Below are 24,648 nucleotides of genomic sequence, written 5' to 3'. Positions count from 1 at the left end.
AACCTCTCGCCTTGGGCCTGGGTTCTGCTAGTCCTGTGCCTTTCTTGCCTTCTCTCCTTTTCTGGGGATAAGAAATGAAGTGAGGATAATAGCATTTTATTGCTGAACAGTGAGGATGTGAACGTAGTTTAAGATCCTGAGGTTGGAGTAAAGGGAGAAGTATATATTCCCCAGCTAGACGCATTTATTTGCATTTAAAAATGGAAACCCCAAAGACGACTGAAACCTTGCATGTTTCCCACCCCACCCCAAACAACTGAATCCATTTACCAGCAGTTTGGTCAAGTTTCAGCACAGCAAGTCCCGTTCAAAAGTGGGACCCTCCTCTCTCCTCTTTTACTCCCATCTTAACGCTTTGCAAAGCAGAACTCCCGTCACTTTGTGAGTCACAGAGCACTACCAAATAAGCAGCAGTCATTGAATGGTGCCTCATAAAGGAGGCAGGAAACAGGAAAAGCTCAAAATAAAGCTGTTTGTAAATTAAAGAACTAAGGGGAAGAATGGATAGGAAATGAGCCCCCCCCCCTTTTTTTTTCCTTCAAAATTATTCTGATTAATGAGAAGAAAGATCAATAGCCTATCTGCAGCTGCCATAGGGAAAACAGGGTGAAGAGTGAATCCAGACCCGAGTATCCCCGTGGTGCCAACACAGCACACTGCACAACCTCGATATAATGAGCTGTAGGGTGAGATCCCATGCAACTGCACGGGTTACTTCTCTGTCCCTGCAGCCCCTCATTACAGCTTGATGTGATCAGCTACAGTGTACCAAAAGGAGACATGTATGGCATATATTTGTGAATAGTCAGGGAAAGGATTGCTTTCATTCCTGCAACACTGCTTTCCTCCAGCTGTAGTTAGACACCCAAATACTCCAAGTTTCCCTGTGCGTTGCTGCTGCTGCATGCAGCTCTGAAATCATGCAGACTTTGCACAACACATGGCAACACCTGGGCCCCATGGGCTGATGCAAAGCATGTTAAAAGCAACAAAGCATTCCCACCGATGTTTTTGGATTTTGTTTTTCAATCAGCCCCTAAATGAAGTGCCTCAGATAGTGATGGTTCCTTTATTAATGTTTGGTTTGGGGACACTGTAATTATGCTTAGCAGCTTTTGTGGGCCAGAAGATTCCTAGATGAAATGATCTGACAGGCTGCTGAGGCCATTTCCACTGTTTTTGGACCACTGTGTAAGAACAGAACAGCTGCCATTTGGATGGAGACCCTGGCTGAAACAACACGAGGCATCATGCTCCCATCCTCTTTGGCTTGCTCCAGCAACAGGGAAAAAGTACCCGGCGCTGCTTCATTAAGGCCTTGGCATGCTCCTTAATGGCACTTCTGGTAGTGACAGGCACAAAGGAAGCCTGTATCCCTACCCACTTTTCCCATCTGTGGCCATTCACGTGCAGATCTGTCCAGAGATCAACTCACACTGGCATGAGAGATAAGAGGGGACCCTGATGCTGGGCTTCAGAGATTACAGCAGCCAGGCAGGCTCCAAGGGCCAAGGCAGAGCTGCAGAAGGGTGCTGTGTTTCGAGCATCAGCTGGTGCACACAGCCCAGGGCCGCTATCACAGGCGACCTGCCCCAGGCTCTGCAGAGGGCTGGTGGTACAGTTAGGGAATGAGTCCTCCTTTCTAGGACAAGGGGGAACATACTAAGCAACAGAGAAAGGCTAATGCCGAAAAATATTGCTGATAAATGTTTATCAGAGAAAATTTTACTTCTGCTTTCCAGAAGATGCAGCCTCCATGCTGGGATTGTCCTCCTCCAAAGGGGAGGCAACGGGAGGTCTTTAGCAGAAACCTCTCTTGACAAGAGGCACTGCTCCCACAGCCATCGCAGTAATGAGCAGATACAGGGATGCAGTTCTTAAGGAGCTGTCTCCTTGGTTATGAATACATGCAACATTAAAAAATTCTCCATGTGAGTATTTGTAAAATCAAGAAAAACAGCCACACAATGCTCCTATTTAGACTTGCTGAGGAAAATGCTTTCATTTGGGAGAGCACTTAACTGTATCCTTACACTTGTGCTTAAGCCACCCCTAAAATTGGCTCAGGCTGCCACAAAACAACAGCTTAAACCAATTTAATTGTTGTCTGCTGCAATCCCACCCGCCTTCCCAGCCCTGGATGCACATTCCCCCGTCTCCCTCTTTGCGCCAGCTCTCGTGCTTGTCTCGCCCTGCTCTGAGCCATTTGGGAACGCACACCCTTGACACCCAAAAAAAATCAGCCCTCCTCTATGAATTTAGCACACTGATGTGACTCGTCACGAGGTCAGATACACGGCGGAGCCGGTGTGAAGGCAGGGGTGGAACGGCACAGTTGCGGCAGGGCGGGATGGTGAAGACATGCTCTTCAGAGCTGCGTTCAGGAAGCTGGCAGCTTGTTGCTGTGGTCCCGCTGCCTCTACCTCCAGCTAAGCCACTTAATCCCAGCCCTTGATGAATTATCCAAAGCCTAGCCTGACCCTCCTCCCTCCACATTCACACACACACACAGGCTTGGTTTCTGCAAGGTCAGGAAACTTATGCAGCTCAGCAAGAGCCTTTACCAGCACGGCAATGCATGGCTGGCAGTGCGGACTGCTCCCTTTCAACACCAGGGAGCCATTAGATCAGCTAAGTGCTGTTGTCAAGCGCTACCCTCAGGCTTCTGTACACATTTGAGTCCCTGTTACCCTCAGGCCCGGGCTACAGAACTGGAGACAAAGCTTTGCACTGAAGAGAGCAAGCCACCCGCTGCAGCGAGGGCTGAGCAGCCGTGCTCCTCTGCACAGGATCCAGCAGCCCTGGTTACACAGCGGCGTCCTACGGTGCAATTCTGCTAGCCCTGGTGTAGGATGAGGAGGCCAAGGATTAAGTCAGATCTTTCAAGAAGGTCAGTTTAAAGGAATTTCAAAGTGCCAGAACCTAATACAAAAAATGAAAAAAAAAAAAAAAGCAAAGCAAAACCACACAGCCTGAAGATAACTGAAGATAACTGACATTTCCACAGGATACCCTTCACTCACATGCCAGTGCTTGATGACATAGAAAGTCTTTTAAATATGAGGATAAGTGTTCATCTGTAAAGAATTTTTCTACGTACATTATGTAGCACTCTATCTTCCACACCTCACATGTAGCTGTCTGTACCTATAAATAGCAATGATGCCTCATGTGCATTATCATATATTACAACCTGTGACAATGTGGTAAAGGAGAGGAAATGAGCAAAGGAAGTGGTGTGCTCCACCAGAACAAGCAAACTTAGCAGGGCCCTGGTAATTCATCTTCAGGCAAATCAATTCTGTGAAATATTCCAGAAATGTGTGGAAAAGCAAATTGCTTATCGCGGAGACACTAAACCAATGGGTTTGTTGCATGACACAGAACAAAAGACAAGTAATCTTGTGGAACAGCTAAAAGAACAAAAAGCGTTCTTGCATGCCCCAAATGAGAGTATTGCACAAAGTGGCATGGAAAAAGGACGGAGAACCAGAATAAACAGGCCAGAGCAGGGCTGCTCAGCAGTGCTGGAGCTAGATGAGAGAGAGAGGAGAGAGATGAGAGAGGATTCCTGCAAGGCTAATCCCAAGCCAGAGTCAAGCTCCCTTCTGCAAGAGACTGGAGGCTTGGGAAAGAATTGCTGATCTTTTTCCTTTTTCAGGATGTATTACCTTTACATTATTATTATTTTTTTCTCTCCATTCTCACACACTTTATAAACTGATGAAACATCTTCAAGACTTGTTCTCATCAGTTTTTTTCTTGTTTAGAAATTCAGCCTGACCACTGTGCCTACAGGGCAAATGAGCTGTGACTGGCAGTACAATTAAGATAGGTTCATTGGCATCCTAGCAGACAAAAGTGTTTTAATTAAACTGGAAGAAAATTGTTGCTTATCATTGAGTAAGCTAGGAGCCCATACTGAATAGACAGAAGTAAGCCTTTTGATAGGAAAATCAATGTCATGTGTAAGGGACTGGAAACTGAGGTTTAATTCTTGGCTCTAGAAGATCTCCCACTGAGCCAGTTGTTCTGGGCCAAGGGTGTGTTTTGGAAGACATGGAGAGCTGATAGCCTCAGCCTCCCAGGAACTTCATCTTGATTTTCACTAAGAGCCTATCAGTGAATAGCCCAAAGGATGATGAGGCTCACTGCTTAGCATCAGGGCCACTTTCCAGTTCTCCCCACCAATTCATGTAGTAGTAAAACTCAGAGGTCGGCCATTGAAAGACCAAGTTAGATCTGAACTAGCTGGGGTTATGCTGAAAACCGTAAGATTTATAAAGATCAGCTCCCTCTCTCCCCAGTTTATGTCTCAAACAAATAGCAAAAATAGCTTAGACTTTATCACAAGTAAAGTTAAACTCTCCAAACTTGCTCTTTTAATCAACTTTAGCTAATTCTCAGCAGCTCTGAATGCAGTATAGTTTTGAGCAATGCCTGATTCATTGTGGAAACAGCATATGGAGAGAGAAAGAATGGTAATGAATCAGTTTCTCCAAGATAGAGCTATCACCTACAGGCATTTCAGCGTTGTAAACAGGCTGGGTAGGTAACATCACCTATTCAAGCTGCGTGACGTTTTGTTTTAATACTACATTGTCATTTGCTTTGCTTCAAGTTTTGCTGCTTGGCCTGGAAGCTCTCACTGGATGCCACAAGTTCATGGAGAAACCACCTTCTGGTTTTACCTAAAGCATTTCACCTTTTTTCACTCCTGTAAAAAATAATAAATATATGTATATGTATATATTTAACATTTAGAATGTATATCCCTCCACAGCTGGGATGGAAGCCATGACTGTGTAGGCAAGTTGCTTTATTTTTTGGAACCCAGTAAGAGAGTTAAGTATTACCTACAGGGAAGAGAGCAGAAAACCACAGTTGTTACAGGATGGTTCCTGCACAGACTCCATTAAGGTGGTCACCCTAACTGAGTGAGAAGTGTCCGGGCAGGGGGTCCTTTACACCAGAACAGAAGCTGATTCAAGGCCACTGTTATCTCACCATGGCAATCTCCCTTCTAATTCACATTTAAGAGCCCCGGTGCTTTAGAGGTCTCTCACACTTTCTGTCCTTTTAGCTGCACATAAATCCCTCTCATTTACTGTCAGCTTTCACCTGAAACAGAAAATACATCCTACAGTTTTATCAACTGTCATCTGAGCACTGGGGCACCTCCCAAGGCTTCGGTTGCTGGAACAAAACAGCTTTTCACTTTGCAAAAAGTTTCGTACACTGAAGGATTTATAACCCTTTCTCTTTGATGTCTTTCCTCTCTACCACATGAGGGGCAGATGAGGCTGAGAGGGAGCAGTAAGCCCAACTGCTGGCAGAGCTGGGTGGGGAAGAACAGAGGCAGAGGGAGCGGGGCTGTGGGGAAGGCCGGTGGGCTCAGGCCTGACAGAGGGCGTCCCTCTAACGCGGCCTGATGCTTGCAGGTGACACCGGCACCTAAATACAGGCCTAGAATACGCTGGTTTTACTGGAGCCAAATCACGAAGAAGCGGCATGCATTAAGTTCAGAGAGCAAGTCTAAAAATAAAAAAGAGCTGTCTACAGCCAAACTCCAATAAACAGAAAGGCACTGCTCTATTAGGCAGCCTTCCACAACCTAACCTAAGAGGCCTGCTCGCCCTGGCTCCAACTGCAGCTCCAGCGCCCGGCCTCCTTGGCTCCTGGTCAGTGGCCAGCACAGGGGGACGTCACCCCACGCTGAAGGCTGTGGTGGCATCGCCACAGGGCATGTGTCACCTCGGCGGCCAGAGGGGACTTGCCCTGTGTGCTAGCGTCCAGCCAAACACAGCGCATGGTGAACAGCAGCCTTATGCTGCTAATGGCACCTCAGCTTACTGGCGCTTCATTCAATTTACTTTCTGTGTGCTTTTGGCTTCTTTCTTCCTTTTTTTTTTTTTTTTTCTCTTTTCTTTTTCTGTCAGCTGAGACAATAAACATCAATTCCCATAAGGCAATTACTTTTAGGTTTATGCTGTGTTTTATATTTAGATTTTTCAGTGCTGCGGCATTTGAGTGGCAAATCCGTGGAGGACTGTTTGTAAGTACTTCTGTGAAATTAAAGCAGACCCCTACTGAGGGCAGGCACTTTAACAAGTAAAGTACTTTAAAAACAAATAAGTATGAAGGAAAAACAATATCCTAGAGAAAAGTTATTTGGCCAACTGTAGCAGATACATTAGTGAGATCTCATATACACAAATGAAATACATTTCCATGCATAAATATTGGGAGGACTAGTGATAAGATAAACAGCCATTTATCCTTTTTTTTTTTTAATTTTTTATTTCTGTGAGTTTTACATTGGTTTTTATAGAAAATAATGCTAATTTCTTCCTCCCAGACAAAGCTACCTACCATATAAAAGGTCTTAATTCTGAAAAGAAGTCTCCATGCGCTCAGCTTGGTGGATGGAGAGTGGTTGCACTGATTTATGAGATGTGTGTGGCTCATGGTGCATGACTGTAACCACACAGCAGGTTGACTGAGACCTCTGCCTGGGTCTTGTGGTCTGTCCATCCTGCTCAGGTGGTGGAGCAGTGTGGGAGCTGCCCTAGGGCATAGGGGAAGCCATCTCAACCAGGCACTATCACCTTACCACTTTCCCGGAGAATTATTGAATTGAATATATTTTACATTCCTTAAATGATTTAATAAAGATCTGGAGATTATTATTTTTTCCCCTTCTCTACATAAGAGTGAAAACGCCACTCACCCAATGATCGGACTGTTACAAAGGCAACAGGAGACAGATGAAGGAGAGCAATCCTCTGAACACAAACCTGCTTTGGTGAACAGCCTCATGGTGGGCTTTGCTGCTTTCTGGGAGGGGGACTGCTCATTTGGATGAACAGGCCTTTGAAGGACAAGTAATAGTGCTAAGTAGTTCAGTATGGGAAATGATTTTGCTTTAGCAGATTTTTAATGTTTGTAAAAATTTTAATAGTTCTAATTAGGTTGAGTATTAGCATCTCTCTCCGTGGAGCAAGGTGAGTCCATAAATTTCAGGGCGATGTACCTTGTGTCCCGTGGAAGTGGCTTGTTCCTTTTGCCTGGACAGGGGTGCTGTACTTTGGGACATTTCTTTACTACTGTTGGGTGACATTTTGATCCTAATTCTCTCTCTCCCCCCCCCCCCCAAAAGTTTTATTACTATATACCGCCTCATCAACTCCTGTTAATGTTTTCTTTGTTTTACTTCCCCCAGTGCTGTCCCCCTCCTTGCACCTACCATCACGCTGTTGAGTGCTCTTGGGGCTGAACCCCTCATTGGTCCTAGAGGCACCAGTGTGTGTTCAAAGTGGGCACACATATGTGTATATACAACATGCATCAATACACATGTATCACATACATGACATATTTATTTATGCTCTCAGGAGGACTGAGGAAGCACCAGGCTGCCTGAGAACAGAATTTTAAGTCACGTCTCACAGCTGCAGTGGTTACACATTTTTGGCGGGATCTGGAGAGAAGAAACTTCCTTGTTCTCCAAGAAGTCACATCTAGATCCAGGTGCATGTAGCACGGATGCCCAGGCTCAGCCCAATGGTCCTTTCATTGCCAGAGTTGGGGGGAGGCAGAGCAGGTGGGAAAAGAAAAGGAAAGGATGCACCATGCACAAAGGTAGTGTATGCTATTTTTTTTTTTTTGAAAAAGACGAAAAATCTCTCTTTACACCCAAACCAACCACCAACAGTTTCTTAACAGTGATTCTCCAGGATGGTGATTGCTAAAGCTGCACTGTGAATGTTACGTGGTACTGCTGGGACAGAGGGGAGATTGACTTGTCCTTATGTGAAGAAATATCTTATGGGAGAGCATTACGTACTGGCAATTTTGTCTTTATGCGTGGTCTCAAAATTCTGGAAAAATCCCTCTGATTCTGTTATGTTGAATTTGAACATGCCAGAGACTTCAGTAATTTTCCAGACACTCAGCCAAAGTGACTGCTTATAAAAACGTCAAGACCAGGACAATTTATTCCTGGCCAGGCATTTTATATTTACCAGGGTAGGAAAATCTTCATTAGCCATCAGCATGTAGTGGACTACTCCAGGTTTCTTTTTGGTCACAGGGCTACATGGTAGCTCTGAAAACCCAGGATCTCAGCTGCAGTGCTGGGTGGCAGGAGGAAGGCGAGCAGGGCTGATCCCTGCAGCCCCAGGAACTGAGGTTTCTGCAGGGGCATGGGGAGGTGCCCTGCCAAGGGACACCCCTGGCGCTGGTGGGATTGGGTCTTCATGTTTCTGGTCACAGCCATGGGCCTGGTATGCGAGCAAGAGCCGTGCAAAGCTATCAGACCTGGAAGAAGTAAATTGTGATATGTTTTGCTAAAACAGTTCAGTATCCTGCAGCTAGCAGGGTTTGTCTTGCCCTAAGGGGGGATGCTGCAGGATGTATAGATGACTGGAGGATATGGGTAGCACATGAGCACAGTGTGTATTTCTGTAATTATTTTACTTTTAATTTCCTCTTGGGCTTTGACTGCATCCCATGTTCTCTGCCTCTAGAGTCTCAGTGCCACCATCTGAAAAATAAGATGTAGCTATTACACATAGCAGCAATAGCCAGGACATTAGCAGGACTCAAGTGCCAGCTGTCATTTTTTGCTTGCAGAGTTTCTCAATCTTTTATACAAATTTACAGGAAAACATTAGAAATAGAATTATATTTTTTAAGACAACTAAGTCCACATAGTACTACTCTGCACAAGTATCAACATCTTGTTCCACTAGAAAACTTTTGATTGAAGTTATTCAAATCTGTATTTATTTTAAATAGATAAAGCAGCAAATTTACACCGTAATGAAATATAGTATTTCATGATGTATATTCTGAAATAGAAGAAAATGAGATTATTTCTTTAAGCGTATCAATTATTGAATTATCATAAGAATGTATGTATATAAATAATTCCACGAGCTTCTCTGATTAGATTACTTTGATATGACAGAGGGTGTTTTGATTATTCTTTGCTGCTTTGCAGTAAGGATTTAAATTCTAAGTAGATTTCAGGAAGATTTTCCTCTAACACTGCAACAAGAGGTAGTGCATGGACAATAAATAATAAAGCAGAACAGGAAGCAGTAGAGACTTTTTAATTCACACAATTATATTCCTGCATAAAAGATGATGAAGTTCCCTCTGCACACAGATTTATTTTTTATTTTTTTGAAAGTTTCATTGTATTTATTAGATAAGCAACATGTAGGGCATTTAATACAATCCATTTTGTTACTACTTACAAAACTCCTCCGACAAGTGCAATGGACAGTGCTGCTGTGAACTTGGAAGACAGGATATCTGGAGACAGCATTTGTGCCTCTGTGCAACCACTGAGCAGCAAGAGCACTGCCTGATCTTTCACACCACGGAGCTTAAAGTAGGTTTTCTTTCCTCTTTTTGTGTGGATGGCAGCAAACTCATGTGCTGGCTTCAGCTTTCCCTTCCTCAGTGAGATGTCCGCACACCGTGGTGAGACAGCGATGGGATGCAAGGAGCCTGAAGTAGAGGTGACTTCGGTGATTGGTGTGTTTGTGGCCTTAGCAAGGGGTTTGTGTTGCTGAAGCTCAAGCGAAGAAGAAGATTTAGGAGCTGGGGAACAGCAGAAGAGAAGCAGGGATGACTGATGTAGAAGGCAAGCAGCTTGCATATGGTCCAAAGGAAGAAGGAAGGGATATTTTTGCAGGTCATTGGTGCTGAGGAGTGCTTGCTAGAGAAAGGCTCTTATAATTGGGACGTGTCTATGAAACGCAAATGGGAACAGTTAGAAGATGGGCAAAAGCGCAGTTAGACTTTGCTACAGGCAAGGTGTTTCCAAAGTGCAGTGGGCCAAGGCACTTTCTGTGCCTGTTTATGACAAGCAGAGAAAGGAGGGGGGCTGTATTGAAATCTGTGTGGTAGGAGCTCCATTCACACTAAGAGACTCCCTTCAGGGGCTTACAAAGGGTATGAGTCAACTGCAAAGAAAAGAGGCATTTCACAGAAGCTGAAGTGTGACCCTTTGTTTTTCTTGACCCCAAGGTCCTCAGCGACACAAAAGGGGACCCTAGCACTGATTCTGCAGCAACAAATGCCTGTTGTGAATGAGTGTATTTGAGGAGCGGTGACAATGAGTGACCTGAGGTGCGTGTTTCCAGCCCTTGTTTCCCAAAGGACTGCCGACGGGGGGACCCTGTGTGCAGCTGGACAGAGGCAAAGGAGATGGGGCTGTGGGGAAGCTCTTCCTGGTGGAAGCAGGTCCATGGAAAGCCTCTCCAGAAATGCGTGATCTTGCTGACCTTGCTGACTACTGGGACAACTGTGACAGTGGTGTTTCTTTTTTTTTTTTTTTTTTTTTTAATTCGGTGCTCCAAAACCTGTAACAAAATACAGCTTTTACTTAATCATTTTTTTTCCTAATTTAGGACTGGCAAGGGATTAGGATGGCTTAGTAGCCTTGTCTTTATTTCAGCCTTCCATTAGCCCATGACCACGTTCTTTCACAATCAAAGTAGACATGAAAGGGATGCTTTGCTTTGCCCTTTTCATCATCCTGAAGTGCTGCAGCTCCCTATTAAAGTTCATGATGGAATTAGGGAGCAGAATGATGGATTTAAAGGTGTCATAAAACTCTTCCTGGTAACTGGTAGTTCCCAAATATATACCAGTTGTGACCTGAGAGAGGCTGCTGAAGGTATCCCAGGCAGCCCTGCACTAGCTCTGCAGATCATTTGAGCTGAGGAAATGCATTTGCATTTGGATGTCATGCTAAGAAGGCAGGGCAGCACGGATTTCATTACTGCTAATGACATGTGTGGGAGAAGTGATTTAGTTTATAGCCAGTGCCAGGCGTGGCACAATGAGGAAGCACTTAATTCATACAAAGCTTCTTCTTGCTTCTGAGACTCAAAAATCTGGGGATTTCAAGCAGCTCTGGGAGGCCCAGTGTTACGTGACATGGTCTCGTTAGCACTGGGGCAAGAACAGAGCCGTGACGGAGGGGAGAGAAGGATGCTTCAAGATTTAGTACAGTTGTTGTGGAAAAAAAGGATAGGAGTAGAAATGAAAGGAAATGAGAAGGAGGTGAGGAGAAAGAGCAACCCGGGATAGAAAACCAGCAGGTAGAGCTGGCCCCGCAGGAACCACAGCTGCCAAGGCTGGCCAGTTGGACTTGGGAGGTGCCAGAATTTTTACTGAGTTCTTGTTCTAATGTACCCAAAGCAAAACACAGAAAAGTGCATTGGGCCTGGGGGAAGGTGTCTGACTTCACAGAGAAATTTCTGAGAACTGGGAAGGAGAAAAGGGACCCCAGTACAATGCTGGGGCTGGAGTAGCTGGGAGCTGCTGCACGGTCTGAACCATCACAGGGCATCTTCATCTCCAGTGGAGCTGCGTTTGCTTTTGCTGCTCCAGAAGGCACTGCCTCAGGCAAGAGGGAGCAGAGGGGGCCTGGGGCACATCCTGGTCACAGTCTTTGGGGGAGAAGGAAATTTTAATGCTTGGGCAACTTTGGGAAGAACTGTTGAACTGGGATCAGTATCTTGGGTGGCCTTTCAGCTGAGAGTAATGAATCAGTCAAGCAGAAGAAAGCAGCCAGAGAGGAGAGGGTGCATGAGAAAGAGGAGCGAGTCAGAGGGATTAATGACAGAGATAAGACAGCCAGTGAGAGGGTTGTGTGCTGTAAGAGCAGGCTGAAATAGCAACTGGGAGCACGCACTGCACCCAGAGCACGCGCTGGGCCCGCGGCACTCCCCGTTCTGGGAGGAGCACGGGTGGGAAGCCTACCTGCAGCACACAGCATGAAAACCTGAAGCAAGATCTTTGAACAGGAATTATTCTTGCTTTATGCAAGGCACAGCAGCTGTTTTTAGTGGATTGTAACCATTTGGATGCAATCACCCACAATGCATGCAATCAAAATGTTATGAGCTGCTAAAACTCACTCCTGGAGCAGCCTCTGCAAATGCTGTCTCTGTAAATACAGGATGTTTTGGGGTACCTTAATTTGAGCTATGTTATTCTGTTATGTTCTGGAAAGGGAAATCAGCTGGTCAGTTGGACACAGGGATGTGAAAACCACCTCAATAATTAGTGAATGAGGACTTACAGTTTGGAGAGGTCCCTGATTTCTGCTTCATCTGAGTTGAACTCAAAGGGTGTGGGACAGTGACATTTAGCAGGGCTTACAGGAAAGTCAATGCTGCTTTACCGGATATTGCAGCCGAAGTCAGAAAAGCTGTAAGACGCCTTTAAAGGACAGTTTTAGACAACTGTATACTATTGACTATGTTTTACTTTGTATGAGTCATCTGGATGATCTTCATACCCAGTTACAAGAGGGCAGCATGTGGCCTTCATCTAAAGAAGTTAGAAAGAAGATGATATGGCATAAAAGAGGAAGCAGGAATCAGCTAAATTTGCAGAGCATCTGAAAACAAAGGCAGGACAGAATAATATGCAGTATTTTCTAGAGGTAAAAAGAAAATAGATGAAAAAGACTCTATGCCAATATATTTTTTTTTCAGTGAGGCTCTGGAGGCAGACTGAATTCTGTTGGGGACGGCTCATTTCTCCTCAGCGACAACAGCAGGTTTCAAATAATGCTGCATATTCCCCAGGTTTAGCAGATGAAGAAAAAGAATTACTTGGGAGGCAAATAGAGCAGATTTGCAAATAGAGGAGAATGTTTTATGGCCAGACTTGCAAACATTTGGCTCCTGCAGACGCCAGAAGACTCTGCATCTGCTTTAATCAACGTGGGTTGATCCTTTCTGATTATTTCTTTGAGATCCCCACAGTTCTTAAGGCAGTAGTTTTATATTATCTATGACAAAGACACTGTTCAGCTTCACACAGAGGGCAACTTACCCGCAAACTTGAATTGTGCAGCTTTTGATCAGCAAGGAAGGTGAGCTGGAGCTGACGGACCGAGAACAGACATTTATTAAGCATTCTGTGATTCCCCTTCCAAAGTACCTCAGCAGTCTTTCAGTTACATCTTCATTACAGGTACAATTGGCTCTTCTGTTTATAATGTCTTCTTTACATTTTGGCAAAAAAATAGATGATAGTAGGAATATTTCTTTGTGAAACATGTTTAAAATGTACCTTGGAAAATACTGCATTCTATTCAGCTGGGTGTAAATAAAGCCTGCAGAGCAGCAGACGCTTAAGTAATTCATAAGAAACTTGAAATTGGCCATTAATTGCTGTCTCAGGGGATACAGTTCTTTCATGGCACGAATCTCTTTAGCAGATAGGATAACAGGAGAAGTAATGCTGTTACTCCACTGAGCAAGATGCAGTTGTCCTTTTTATCTTTTTGCTCCTTTGTTGTATTTTTACAGCAGGAAGGTTCCCTTCAGACCTGGAAGCACTTTGTGGTGAGTTGGATGGTGAAAGCAACTTCCAAGGAAAGCACATACAGCAGTTGTCCTGAGAAGGTGTTCTAGATCAGAGAAGTCTGTCTTCTGGGTTTTGTTTTGTTTTTAAATTGTTATTACTCTTTCACATCTGTATCTGGGATCTGTTGGCCTGGCTGGGCTTGTAAGCAGTTGGCTTCTGCAGACACCAGAAGACTCTCTGTTTGCTTTGATCAAAACAGACTGATTATTTCTTCAAGAAAAATAATACACTACCTACAATAAAATTCAGCTTCTATTCATACAGAGGATAACTCACCCGTAGATTCAAGATGCACAGCTGTTCAACTACCAGCAAATGGCTGAGGGAAAAGCAGAACAGCCTGGCCGTGCTGAGCCGCATGGTGGTTGGTGTAGGGGAACTGTGCTGTCACCTTGTCTTCTTTAGTTTTCAGGACAGTCAAAGTTGGGTTGGCATGCAATGGGACTGGGTTTCCATGTAAGTTTATGGTGTTCCTATTGAAACGTATTGTCCTTAAGGTAAGTTCTTCCTTAAATGTAAGAGGAAGAGAGAGAGGGAGAGGGCAGCCAAGCACTTTATATGGCATCTGTAACATTTAATTATATGAGACAGGGATTTTCCAGGATGCCATTGCAACACAAAGAACATTTAGATATCAGCATCACAGTATATATTTTCTAAATCACAACACCCACACATTTCCTTAGCCAAGAAGAAGTTTTCCTTCTATGGCTGCATATCTAAAATTAGCTTGAAGGTCAAATCTGAATAGAAATACCCTTGCCATTGAATGAGCCGGGAATGATTGGTGCAATGGGCTCAATTTTCCCATCGAAAACCTTCATTTATTTTTTTTAAATAACAGTTGCTTTTACAATTAAAGAGCTTGGAGAAAGGCAAAATGAGGCCTGCTGTATAAAATTGTCATCAATATTCTGCTTCCATTGCAAGGCTATTTTTATAGCCAACCATTTTAAAAGTAACAAGATGGATATAGTGAAGCTATAGTACAAAAGATTCAGCAAGAGGCTTCAGAATAGCTGAGCTTAGCACCAGCATGTGAAAGAATGGCCTTAAAATTTGGAAGATGTTTGTATATGAAAGATCTACACAACGAGGAATTCTAAGTTAAGAAATGAATTGTTAAGAACAAATGAATAATCTAGGTCTAAAAATAGCTGCTTAACCTGTAGTTGTATTATGTGAGGACTAGGCAGCCTATACTGCACAAAGGCAAAAGCACCGTCTTGCAAAAAGCGCATTTATCAGCCACAGTGTTTTATTGAGTGCTTTAATAATACAAGTGTACATCAACTGATCCACAGTCAAAAGTGGCAGGTCCCTAAGAAATTTACAAGCACTTTTCTTTTAAGTAAATCAAAATACATATTAATTTGTTCAACGCAATAGCCTTTTGTGTGGGAAACGGAAGGCTAGTGATAAACACAGTCTTAGTAATGCACAGTGATTCTTGATTTTAAGCTTTTATACAAAACTTGTTCCCAGTAGCATGCACCCACCATTAAAGACTTCAGTACAAAAAAATAACCCTAAACACTACATTTAAGTAGAAACGAGATATAATTCTGAATTTGTTTGTTTTCCCAAAAACCACATGAAAGAAAAAAAAAACACACATTAATACAAAGCTTTGTGACAAAGCTCTATACTATTACAGATCCAACATTCTTTGCACTGATAACCAAAATTCCCTGTCTACATTTGAGGGAAACAACTTTCAAGTTAACAGAACAAAAAAACCCCCAAACAAATAAAAATAAAAATAAAAACAAAAAGAAAGTAAGGACAACCTTTTGTCACAAAATGGTTCAAAATTTAATAAAAAATAAGAATGAAGGGAAGGGCTATTGATGCACTTAGTGAATGTGCTTGCACAGGTCCAGCAAATCCTAGAGGAGGTTCCTATGTGGCATATCGCTTGGTCCACTGTCTGGCCATTCTGTCATGCTCTGCTCTGTTAGTCATATACTGAGTGGCAATACTTCCAACCAGGGGGTCAGCTGAAAAGGAAACACAAACCATTAAATGCTTGTCAGCTTGGGAAGGATGAAAAAGCTATTCTCAGATTCAGATTTATTCTGTTTTCTTGGCTTTAATTGTAAGAACAAGGTGCCTACATATATTATTCTGATTTTGAAAGCACGCATGCATACAGGAGGAAAAGAACAAGAGGAAGGGGAGGAGCTGGCTGGGCAATTAGTTATACATTTTTGGTAGACATACGACTAGAACCATTCTCTCACGAACAAATGTTCCAATAATTTCTGTTTGAGCCAAAAGTGGCAAGAAGAATTTCAGGTGATAAGAATGAACATACTAAAAGTCATTTAGTTATGGTATTAAACTTCCATGGGCAATGCATGGGGCAATGAGTACTATTTTCAAAGCAGCAAAACTTAATTTCAAACTTCGGAAATTGGCATTTCATTTGTGAGACCATTCTGAGTGCTCATATGGCCAGAATGCTGTATGATTCAGTCTTCTTTGGCTACTTCTCTTTTTCCAAAAAGAAGTAATAAACAGAAAAAGTAATTTTACATTAATCTAGATCTACAAATTACTTCCCAAACAATTGAATAAAATCAGTTAGCCCTCTAAGAAAAACAAACCAAGAAAAGACTTTCACAGAACAGACAGTGTGCAATCAACATTTTTCTCAGGCAACATTTTTTTCTTCTCAGTTTAATGCAGATGAAATGCACAGAGATTTTTCTTTTTGGGGGGACCCATACTCTTGATAGCTCTCCTGCAACAGTACATTTCCTGAGACTGTATCACCACACCATGCAAGTTCAATAGCACTGTTACCATTTTTTCCCTGACTTAGGCAAGACACATTTGACTTATTAGCAGCAGTTAATAATCAGCTCTATAGTTGACTGAAGATGGTGCCATTGAACAATATGAATACCAGCTTCCCCGGTACAGTCATAATCTGAGTGTTGTGTTTGCACAGCATTATTAACCACCGAGATTCCCGGAGCGAGATGTCAGGCTGTCTGCAAAGCAGAGTAAATCTGGGCTTTTTTGTTTGTTTGATGATAAGCGTTTATGATAGGATAAATACATTGCTTTAGCCAAAAATCAATTGATTGGCTTACTGCCAACAGTACTGAATATTAGTGGATAACATCTAATGAAAAAAAAAATCTTTTGCTTTGAATATGTACCCTGCACGTTCAGAAGAGCCTGTGCTTTGAATCCTAAATTCGCACCTTCTAAATTAGTAAGGCAAGTTACCACTGCAGCTATGGCACGCTAAGTCCCTGTAGTCTCAGTCCTGCAAGCACCTACTGCATATGCTTAACTTCAATATCTTAATATATCCAGAGGAGGTCATTGAGGTCTGGACTTTGCTATTTTTACACATACGGGTGTCAAAGAGGTATAGCTGAGCTAAGATCCATTTTAAAAGTTTCAGAATAGAAAGTATATAACCTTTAGCTCCTCAGACAAGGAGAAGAACTATATGGGGGGGTTACTGGAAGGATTTTGGTCTGTGCAGATGGGAGGCTGACACTTTACTGGTGTTTAAGGAGTGCAAAGTTGTTCATGGCTGGAATGAGGTTTGAGAAGAACTAAATGAGCAACTTGGGGAATGGGAAAAGGCAAAACTTCTCTTGACAAAAATTTAGGGAGCAGCCTGAGGGAAACCTTGTCACAGTGGCTGTATAGCTCAGGGATGAGTCTGACAGCACTGCTCCAACTTCCCACACCCTCCTGCATGGAGAAACACTTCCGCACAACTACATAGAAATGGAGACTAAGGGTGGAACTCAAAAGGAATCCTTGGAGCAAAATTTCATGAATTTGTTGGTTTTGATGCTGTTGGGAAAGGTGAGGTGTGTTTTGGCCTCTGAAGCAGCTGATGGTGACTGCCTGCAAGAATGTCATGGCATTGTCATTTGGAACACGGCAAGTACTATCTCAATAACATACATCTTCAGGAGGATTTGGGAAGTACAGGCTCCTTCTCTTACCTCCTCCTGTCATGGGAGGGTGGTTACTTTCTTTTGGGGTGGCTGAATCAGCGAGAGTTATTTTTGTCATGAAAGTGGAGAAATCAGTTGAAGCCCAGTAATGTAAGACACAATGGGTTGTGTCTCCTGTGGAAAGAATTCCCAGATCCATGTGTTGATGATGTCCTCCATATTGCTGAAGTGAAGATGGTGGTTCCCTACCACATGTGTGTGAGGGGAGGAAGGAAGGGAATGAAACAGCCTGAGGAAAGATGATTTTTTTGCCAAAGCAGTAACTGTGTGCAGTACTTTAAAACACTGTCTAAATTCATGGCTTGGTGATGATGCTGGCTGTGAAGACAAAGAGAAATAGGCTGTAAGCCTTTGTCTTTGTGTGTTTTGTTTTGTATTTGGGGAAGGAGTGGAGGTGACAGGTGACTACCTGCAAGATGCTTGAGGTCTATCTAGCTTTTGCTGGAGGTGTGTAAATTCCCACCAAGAGAGTGGTCTGTGAATCAACTATCATCTTGGGGTGGATGCCTTGAGTCAGGGCCTCCTCCACCAGCACCTGCCTGTGTGAAGCAGGAGTGCTGACGCAAGGAGCAGTACTTGCCTGCCATACCATGAGCAGGACCAGCGGCACCAACAGCCAGCTGTGGATTGGACGTTGCTAGAAGTTGCTCTCAGTAATAACAGAAATAACATTGTTCTTTGCAATTTGGCAGCTTGTCTATACATTTTATTGCTTACAACAACGTTGAATAAAAGAACAAAACCACAGTCTGGCAAATTCACTTGCTAGTTTGAGATCCCAATCTGAAAGAACAGACAAATACTTCTTGCCAGAGAGGCTCCTAAGTCACATCTCTGCCAGAGGGTCTTGAGTTGTGTTGTCATTACTTGTGAGGACTTTAATAAGGACTCTTCAACAGGTGTTGGAAGAGCCAGCTTATTTTAGCAGTTCCTGTGAAGCCATAAAACCATCAGGAAGCACAACAGCTTTGTTTGGGAAGTCAGGACAACTGGTGAGGAGAAAACTTTTAATTTTAGATCAGAGTCTCCCAACTAGTGGCACACTGGCCAAGTTGATACAGCAGACTGCATTTGTGCTGGTGGACATACGGATGGTGTGTGAACTCCAGACATGCAAATGGTCTCGTTTTGCACCTGCATGAAGATGGGCACCTTTAGGCCCAAGCCACATTGTCCCTGCTGGAGGAGGCAGCTGGACAGTAGGCCCAAAGAGACATCTCTCACCACTTAGTGAGTCATGAGTTACCATCTCTACGTAGTTCATGGCAACAGGCCAGGAAATGAAATTTATCAGATAAATAAATAAAAGCAGCTTAATTAAAATAATATTGAAGATTTCATCCTCAACACGCACAGCCTGTGCCCATAGTGTTCAAGTCCTACAAAAGACCGAGGAAGAGGAAGAAAGAATAGTACCCATTTACCCCCTCTACAAACAGGCTAATGGCTGAGCATAGGCTGGTTCTCAGCTGGGCTACACAGCACAAGGAGCATTGTGAAATCATCATTAGTAGGGCCAAATATGTAGTTACAAAACAACTGCCGCATAAACTATCCAACTGAAAGATGAAAAGGAATACTGGATCTCAAAACTCAGAATTACTTTTCCCATGTTTCCATTCCTCATTACAGTAAACCTGTTTCTTATTTTCCATTTGTATATATCTGTGGTTTTATTCTCAATGTTAGAAATTTGTTTGCATAATTAGTAAACCAGTCTAGCCTTTTTTTTTTTTTTTTTTTTTTTAGGAAGTACTGTGATTCATCAGTGAATCAGGGTTCATTTCAGAAATCTACTCCCAGTGGGGCTTTGTCCAAATGTCAGTGAAAACCAGGGGTTCAGAATATAAAGAAATGTGTTATCAGAAGGACCTAGTGAAATAAATGACAATAAAGCCACAATAAATTACTAATAAGAACAGCACAATTAAGCCATATTCAAATGCTATAAATTAAGGCAAAAACAGAACAAAACGTTGTGGAGAACACTGTCACACATACAGTCTCAGGCAATGCCACTCTTGGAAACATGGGCAATGAACCCATTCAAACCACGGGCAACTGCTAGCCTGGCAGGATGCTTGTATATTGGGACCTCTCGGATCCCCAGACGCACCATGCCTGGCTTGAGAGCTGGTGTGGCCATGGTGTGACACCTTCCATACACAGCCCCCCCTCTGTCCTGTGGCCAAACAGGGACACCCCAGCGGAGTGCTGGATATTTGGGAACCTGGGACAGCAAAGAGCAATTGTGTGCTGCACGTGATGGGAAGAAGAGCTGGGTGAGATGAATTCCTGCCTCTCTTCAGTGGTTGGATGTGCTGCCCTGCAATGACTTGTCATCTTCTTTTGCAGCCACTTAATATGACTGTATACGGAAGAACATTTGTATCTCATATCTGTTGTAAGGCTAATCAAATTTACAGCCCAATTCTGGGGAGTTAATGCTATTGGGGATTTGGATGAGCTGAGGTTTGGTCATTACAAAATTTCAGCTGTGTTTAATGCTAGTTACACTGCTTTATTATCCAGAAGACAGACTATAATTCTTCTTTAAAACTACTTTTCCCCCAAATAAATGAAAATATATTGCTACGCTATATTTTTCTCTGCTTGTATTTTTACAGCTATTTCTATGTCAGCAAATAGCAATTTCAGAGCAGAATTCATCTCCTGGGCTTTCCAATGCTCTTTTAAAAATACAGCAAACATACTCTAGTGAAATAAAAAATGGAGATAGTGTATTTAACAGCTTGATTTCAATGTGCCTTCTCCATCAGCCACATGATATGCAATGAAATTCCAATTGGTAGTGCCAATATGGTTAACGAGTCACACATTTAGACTTAAAATGTACATTATGGGTGTTTGTATGCATTATATATATATATTTATGAGCATTTATAAAATAGAATAATATTTCTATTGCAGCATTTTACAGTTTTAATAGAGAACAGCTGATGGAGCCAGTTATTACACCATCAGAAATGAGTTCTCAGAAAGATTTCTGGAGCACCTTAAAAACTGAAAACCACAGCCCTATAAAAATTTTATAGTTTCTTTAGCCAAATATTTGATATATATATATATATATATATGTATTTTTTTTTGGTTTGGGTTTAGATTCAGCTCTGTATCAGGGGGAATTTTGAAGAGCTGGCCTCCAGCTGATGAAGCAGAATTAAACTGGAAGAATTTCCAAAGGTTAGATGCAACTTGAAAGGTCTTATTCTGTCTCTTGAGCCATAAACTACTCCTTTCTCATAGCTCTGAGAGGCATCCCATTGAGAGGCTCTATGGAACTACTTGTACTGAAACATCAGTCACCAAAAATTAAATCTGCTTTTCTTTCTTTGAACCAGTTGTGTGAAAAAAACAAAAATCTTTTTTTTTTTTTTTTTTTTTTTAAATCTCTTTGGACTTCAGTTACGTGTTTAGAAGAGATTTTGATTTTTGGAATACTGATTGATTTTTTTAGGTCTCTTTCCATGTATTCTGCTGTACTGCTTTTTTGAATTAAAAAAATTGGGATTGCTTGCTTTTTCAAACTCTTTCAAGGAAAAGTGCAGGTGCTCCGTATGTCACCTACTGTACAGCTGCCTTGGAACCATCTTTACACAGCAGCATAGGCAAGATTGGTTACCCAGAAATTAACCCCCCCCCCCCCCAAATTAAATTTAATATTTTTAATAACTACATTTTGTTTGGTGATTTCAGTGCAAATAGCAGTGCAGGACAGTATATATTCCCACAATGGCTTGCAGTGAAAACCAAGTTTTCTGAATCCAATTTTTGTGGTTTTTAATATTGTACCAACCTTTAAGAAATAGGTCCCGAAAGCCAAATGAAAAAAAAAAAAAGATTGGGGAAAAAAGCAGAAACTAATAATTCTCTGTAACACCAGTTTTCTTAACAGCTGATGCTGGCAGCTTAATACACACCAAAAACATCCTTAAACTTAATTTTAAAAATATATTTTGTCTCTAATTATACTCTCATGTTGTTTTCAGTGACGTCCAGGCTTGTCTTATAGGGAGACTAGCCAGTGAAAACTGAAGTCAAAAGCAATGCGAGACATGCTACGCCAAATATGTCATAGAACAATTTAATACTCCAAGAGAAAGGGATTAAGAAAAGATGAATTGTTTGTGAGTAATTTTATTTATAGTGTCACTTTGCCTTAGGAAGTTTCCACAGTTTGCCACATGTCACCTATTTTCAACTTAATGAACTCCTAGAAGACCATGTCAAGGATACTGTGTGTCTTGATGTGGAAAATGAGGCATGTGAAATGCATCATACGATCCTTCGGTGATCTTATAGTAGCAGTGCTGCTCTCTCTCTTGCTATCATTAATAATAATGCACAGGCTAAGTAATTCTTTGGAGGCAGAGGCAGGTGAAGTGGCACACTGAATTACTCCACTAACCTTTCACCTTCGAAAAGAGTGTTCAAAAATCAGGGCACGAATGAAAACGAGTACAGCGTGGCACTAATCCCTGTTTGTGCAGCAATAAAACTAGCCTCGCAGTTGGAAGTCTGATCAACACATGCTTATGAACTGGAACAACAGAATGATTCAAGCCAGAACAAAGAGCAGTAGCGGGGCTCTGGATTGCTTTACACACCCTACAAGCAGAAGCACAATTTATTCCTGGCTTTCATAAAATCACCGTTCCAACTAGCCATAGATAATGCATTTATCCATCTATGAGGCTCTTTGAAAACTGTACAGAAGAATGATGAAGTGATCCATAAACACTATAAAAAGCAAAACAAATAAAATGGATTGTTTCAGTAAAGAAAAAAAGTGGTCCTTAGAGGAGAAAAGAACAAATTCTAGAAAGTCAGTGAAGTTATTATCCATTTTAGCAATTATAGCTTAGAGCAGAAATCATATGATATGGACTGTAACAAACTCTGCTTCTTGTTTCAGGAACTAGTTGTGCAGATTTGGCTCGCTACAGCTCAACACTCAACAGAATAATTCTAATATATATAGGCTACGTCAGTGTGCTAAAACATCAAAATACGCCTGCTGGAATTGCTTTAGAGCTCATGTACCTCATTAGGCTCTCTACTATGGCTGACTTGGCTTTGATGAAGTGGACAACCATATGACCTTGTGCTTACACAGAGCCAAGGACTTTTCTGCTGGGGATGCCCAAGGAGCTGGGAGGGGACACAGCCAGGACAGCCGACCCAAACTGGCCAAAGGGGTGTCCCACACCATGTGGCGTTGTGCTGAACAGTAGAAGTGGGAGGAATTGGCTGGGGGGCAGGGGAGAAGCTGCTGCTCAAGGTCTGGCTGGGCTTCAGTCACCAGGTGGTGAACAATTGCATTGCACATCACTTGCTTTGTATATTATATTATTATAATTACAATCATAATTATTATTGTTATTATCATCATCATTGTCTCTTCCTTTTCTGTCCTATTAAACTGTCTTTACCTCAGTCCATGAGTTTTTACCTTTTTTTTTAATTTCATTTTTCTGATTCTCTCCCTCATCCCACTTTGAGGTATGGGGAGTGATTGAATGGCTGCATGGTGCTTAGCTGCCTGCCAGGTTAAACCACAACAGTCCTTCAAGGGTTCTTCCCACGAAAGAAAAATAATGAGAGATTCAGTAAGATATCCTTTGACATATTCTTCTTAGATACAAGGTGATTTAACTTGTTGGAGTCAGAAGAAACAAAGACTGACTTTGTTATGTCACTTCTCAGTTTCAGACAAAACCCAAGACTGTCTTTCCAGATATAACATGGGAAATAAGGAAATACAGGGCAGATGTTTAAGAACCTGAGACAAGGTCTCAACAGATCTGAACATTTACACTCATCACCTCCGCAGTTAGGGAACTAAGTGAAAGTTGTGCTATATAAAATAGCTTGGAGAGTGTATAACTTTAAAGCCTAAGTTTTGAAAAAGGCTTTGTTCCTAGCTAGGAAAGCTAGCCTAGTGGTCACTGTGCTAACATAGGGATAAAGGAGACATGATTTTGCATAAGGCTTCCTATTAAGTTGTATTCACCAGTACATCCCACAGGCCTGGTCACCCAATCATCCAGTCCTTGCCTACCTCTCTAGCTATACACCTAATGCCTTTTTCCTGGGAAAGATCAGGGTAGGTGTAGGAGGAGAAAGAGAACATGATAAAGAATGGAAGATCTTGAGGTCTCTTTCTGTTGTACAGCCAGGGTATGTGTCTGGGCAGGTAAGCAGGGAAGCAGTCACATCACACTGCTTGCAAGGAGTGAAATTCTGGAGTGCTTCATGGTCTTCGTGGTTTGCAAGTAGTCATGATGACCCTAAGAAAGTTAAGTGGTCATACACTGGTGCCTTAATTTCCCATCTGTAAAAGTGAGCTAATGCTTCTCCATCACACAGGATATTCTGAGAATACATACACTAAAAATTGCAAGTTATCTGGCTACTGTAGTAAATGTGTCTGTATAGACGTGTCATAAAGAGGCTGTACGCCATGACTTCACTCTAAATTTTGAGCTCTGTGGAATCGTCAGAAACACATCTGACTTCTGTTAGTTCATATAGTGTCTGGAAGAGTTGTTACACAAATATTAAGGCATATATGACTTGATTCCAATGTCCAAACTGATGTCTGGAGTAAAATGTTATCTATCTTCAAAAATAAAAGCGCTCTGCAAATCCAGTTTAGAAAACATCCATTTACTAAAACATTTTGGATATATGGAAGGAGAAATTCATCCCTCTCTCTAGACTTGCATTTGATTGCTGTCAGGCTACCTACCACAGATCTGTGTGAAATATGAGGCTGCCCCAGAAAAAGATGTTTCAGAAATAAGGAGTATTATCTGGCCCAATTTTATTAACATGGCTCTTAAAGGAAAACGCTGGCAGTGATTCATCTCTGTATCTTGCCAAGGGAAATCATTCTTGTCATTTTTTTTTTCTGTCTGCAGTTTTTAGCAGGGTTTCTATAAACTTCAGGGGCTGGCTGGGAGTTAGCTGAGGCAATCATGGATCAATGAGGCACAGTGTACCGATCTTGAAGAGTTGTCTTTAATTAAGGAAGAACATGCACCTATTAGAAGTGCTATCATGCTGGAACAATTAAAGTTCTGAAATAACACACTTTACTTTGATGCTTGGATGCATTTCAAAATTAAAAGCATGGATACATTAGTGAAGTATCTGTTCACAACAATGAATTTGATTGAGAAACAGTCATTGTCATTAGTAAAAAAATTAATAGAAAAGTTTTAGCAAC

The 24,648-nt window shown here is 42.2% G+C and overlaps 1 protein-coding gene across 1 annotated transcript in view; it reads right to left on the bottom strand.

Annotated features, from left to right (window-relative positions):
• Window positions 1-14,652: 14,652 nt before the first annotated feature.
• The window catches only part of LOC118252782 (ubiquitin-conjugating enzyme E2 E2), a 212,318-nt gene continuing 202,322 nt past the window's right edge, over window positions 14,653-24,648 (bottom strand). The window contains exon 6 of the mRNA XM_035556441.2: window positions 14,653-15,404. Coding sequence (XP_035412334.1) covers window positions 15,307-15,404 — 98 coding nt within the window. The 3' untranslated portion in view covers window positions 14,653-15,306. The remainder of the gene's footprint in view (window positions 15,405-24,648) is intronic.

Source organism: Cygnus atratus, chromosome 2 (genome assembly GCF_013377495.2).
Source record: "Cygnus atratus isolate AKBS03 ecotype Queensland, Australia chromosome 2, CAtr_DNAZoo_HiC_assembly, whole genome shotgun sequence".
Lineage (NCBI taxonomy): Eukaryota > Metazoa > Chordata > Aves > Anseriformes > Anatidae > Cygnus > Cygnus atratus.
This window is presented reverse-complemented; position numbering and strand designations above follow the sequence as displayed.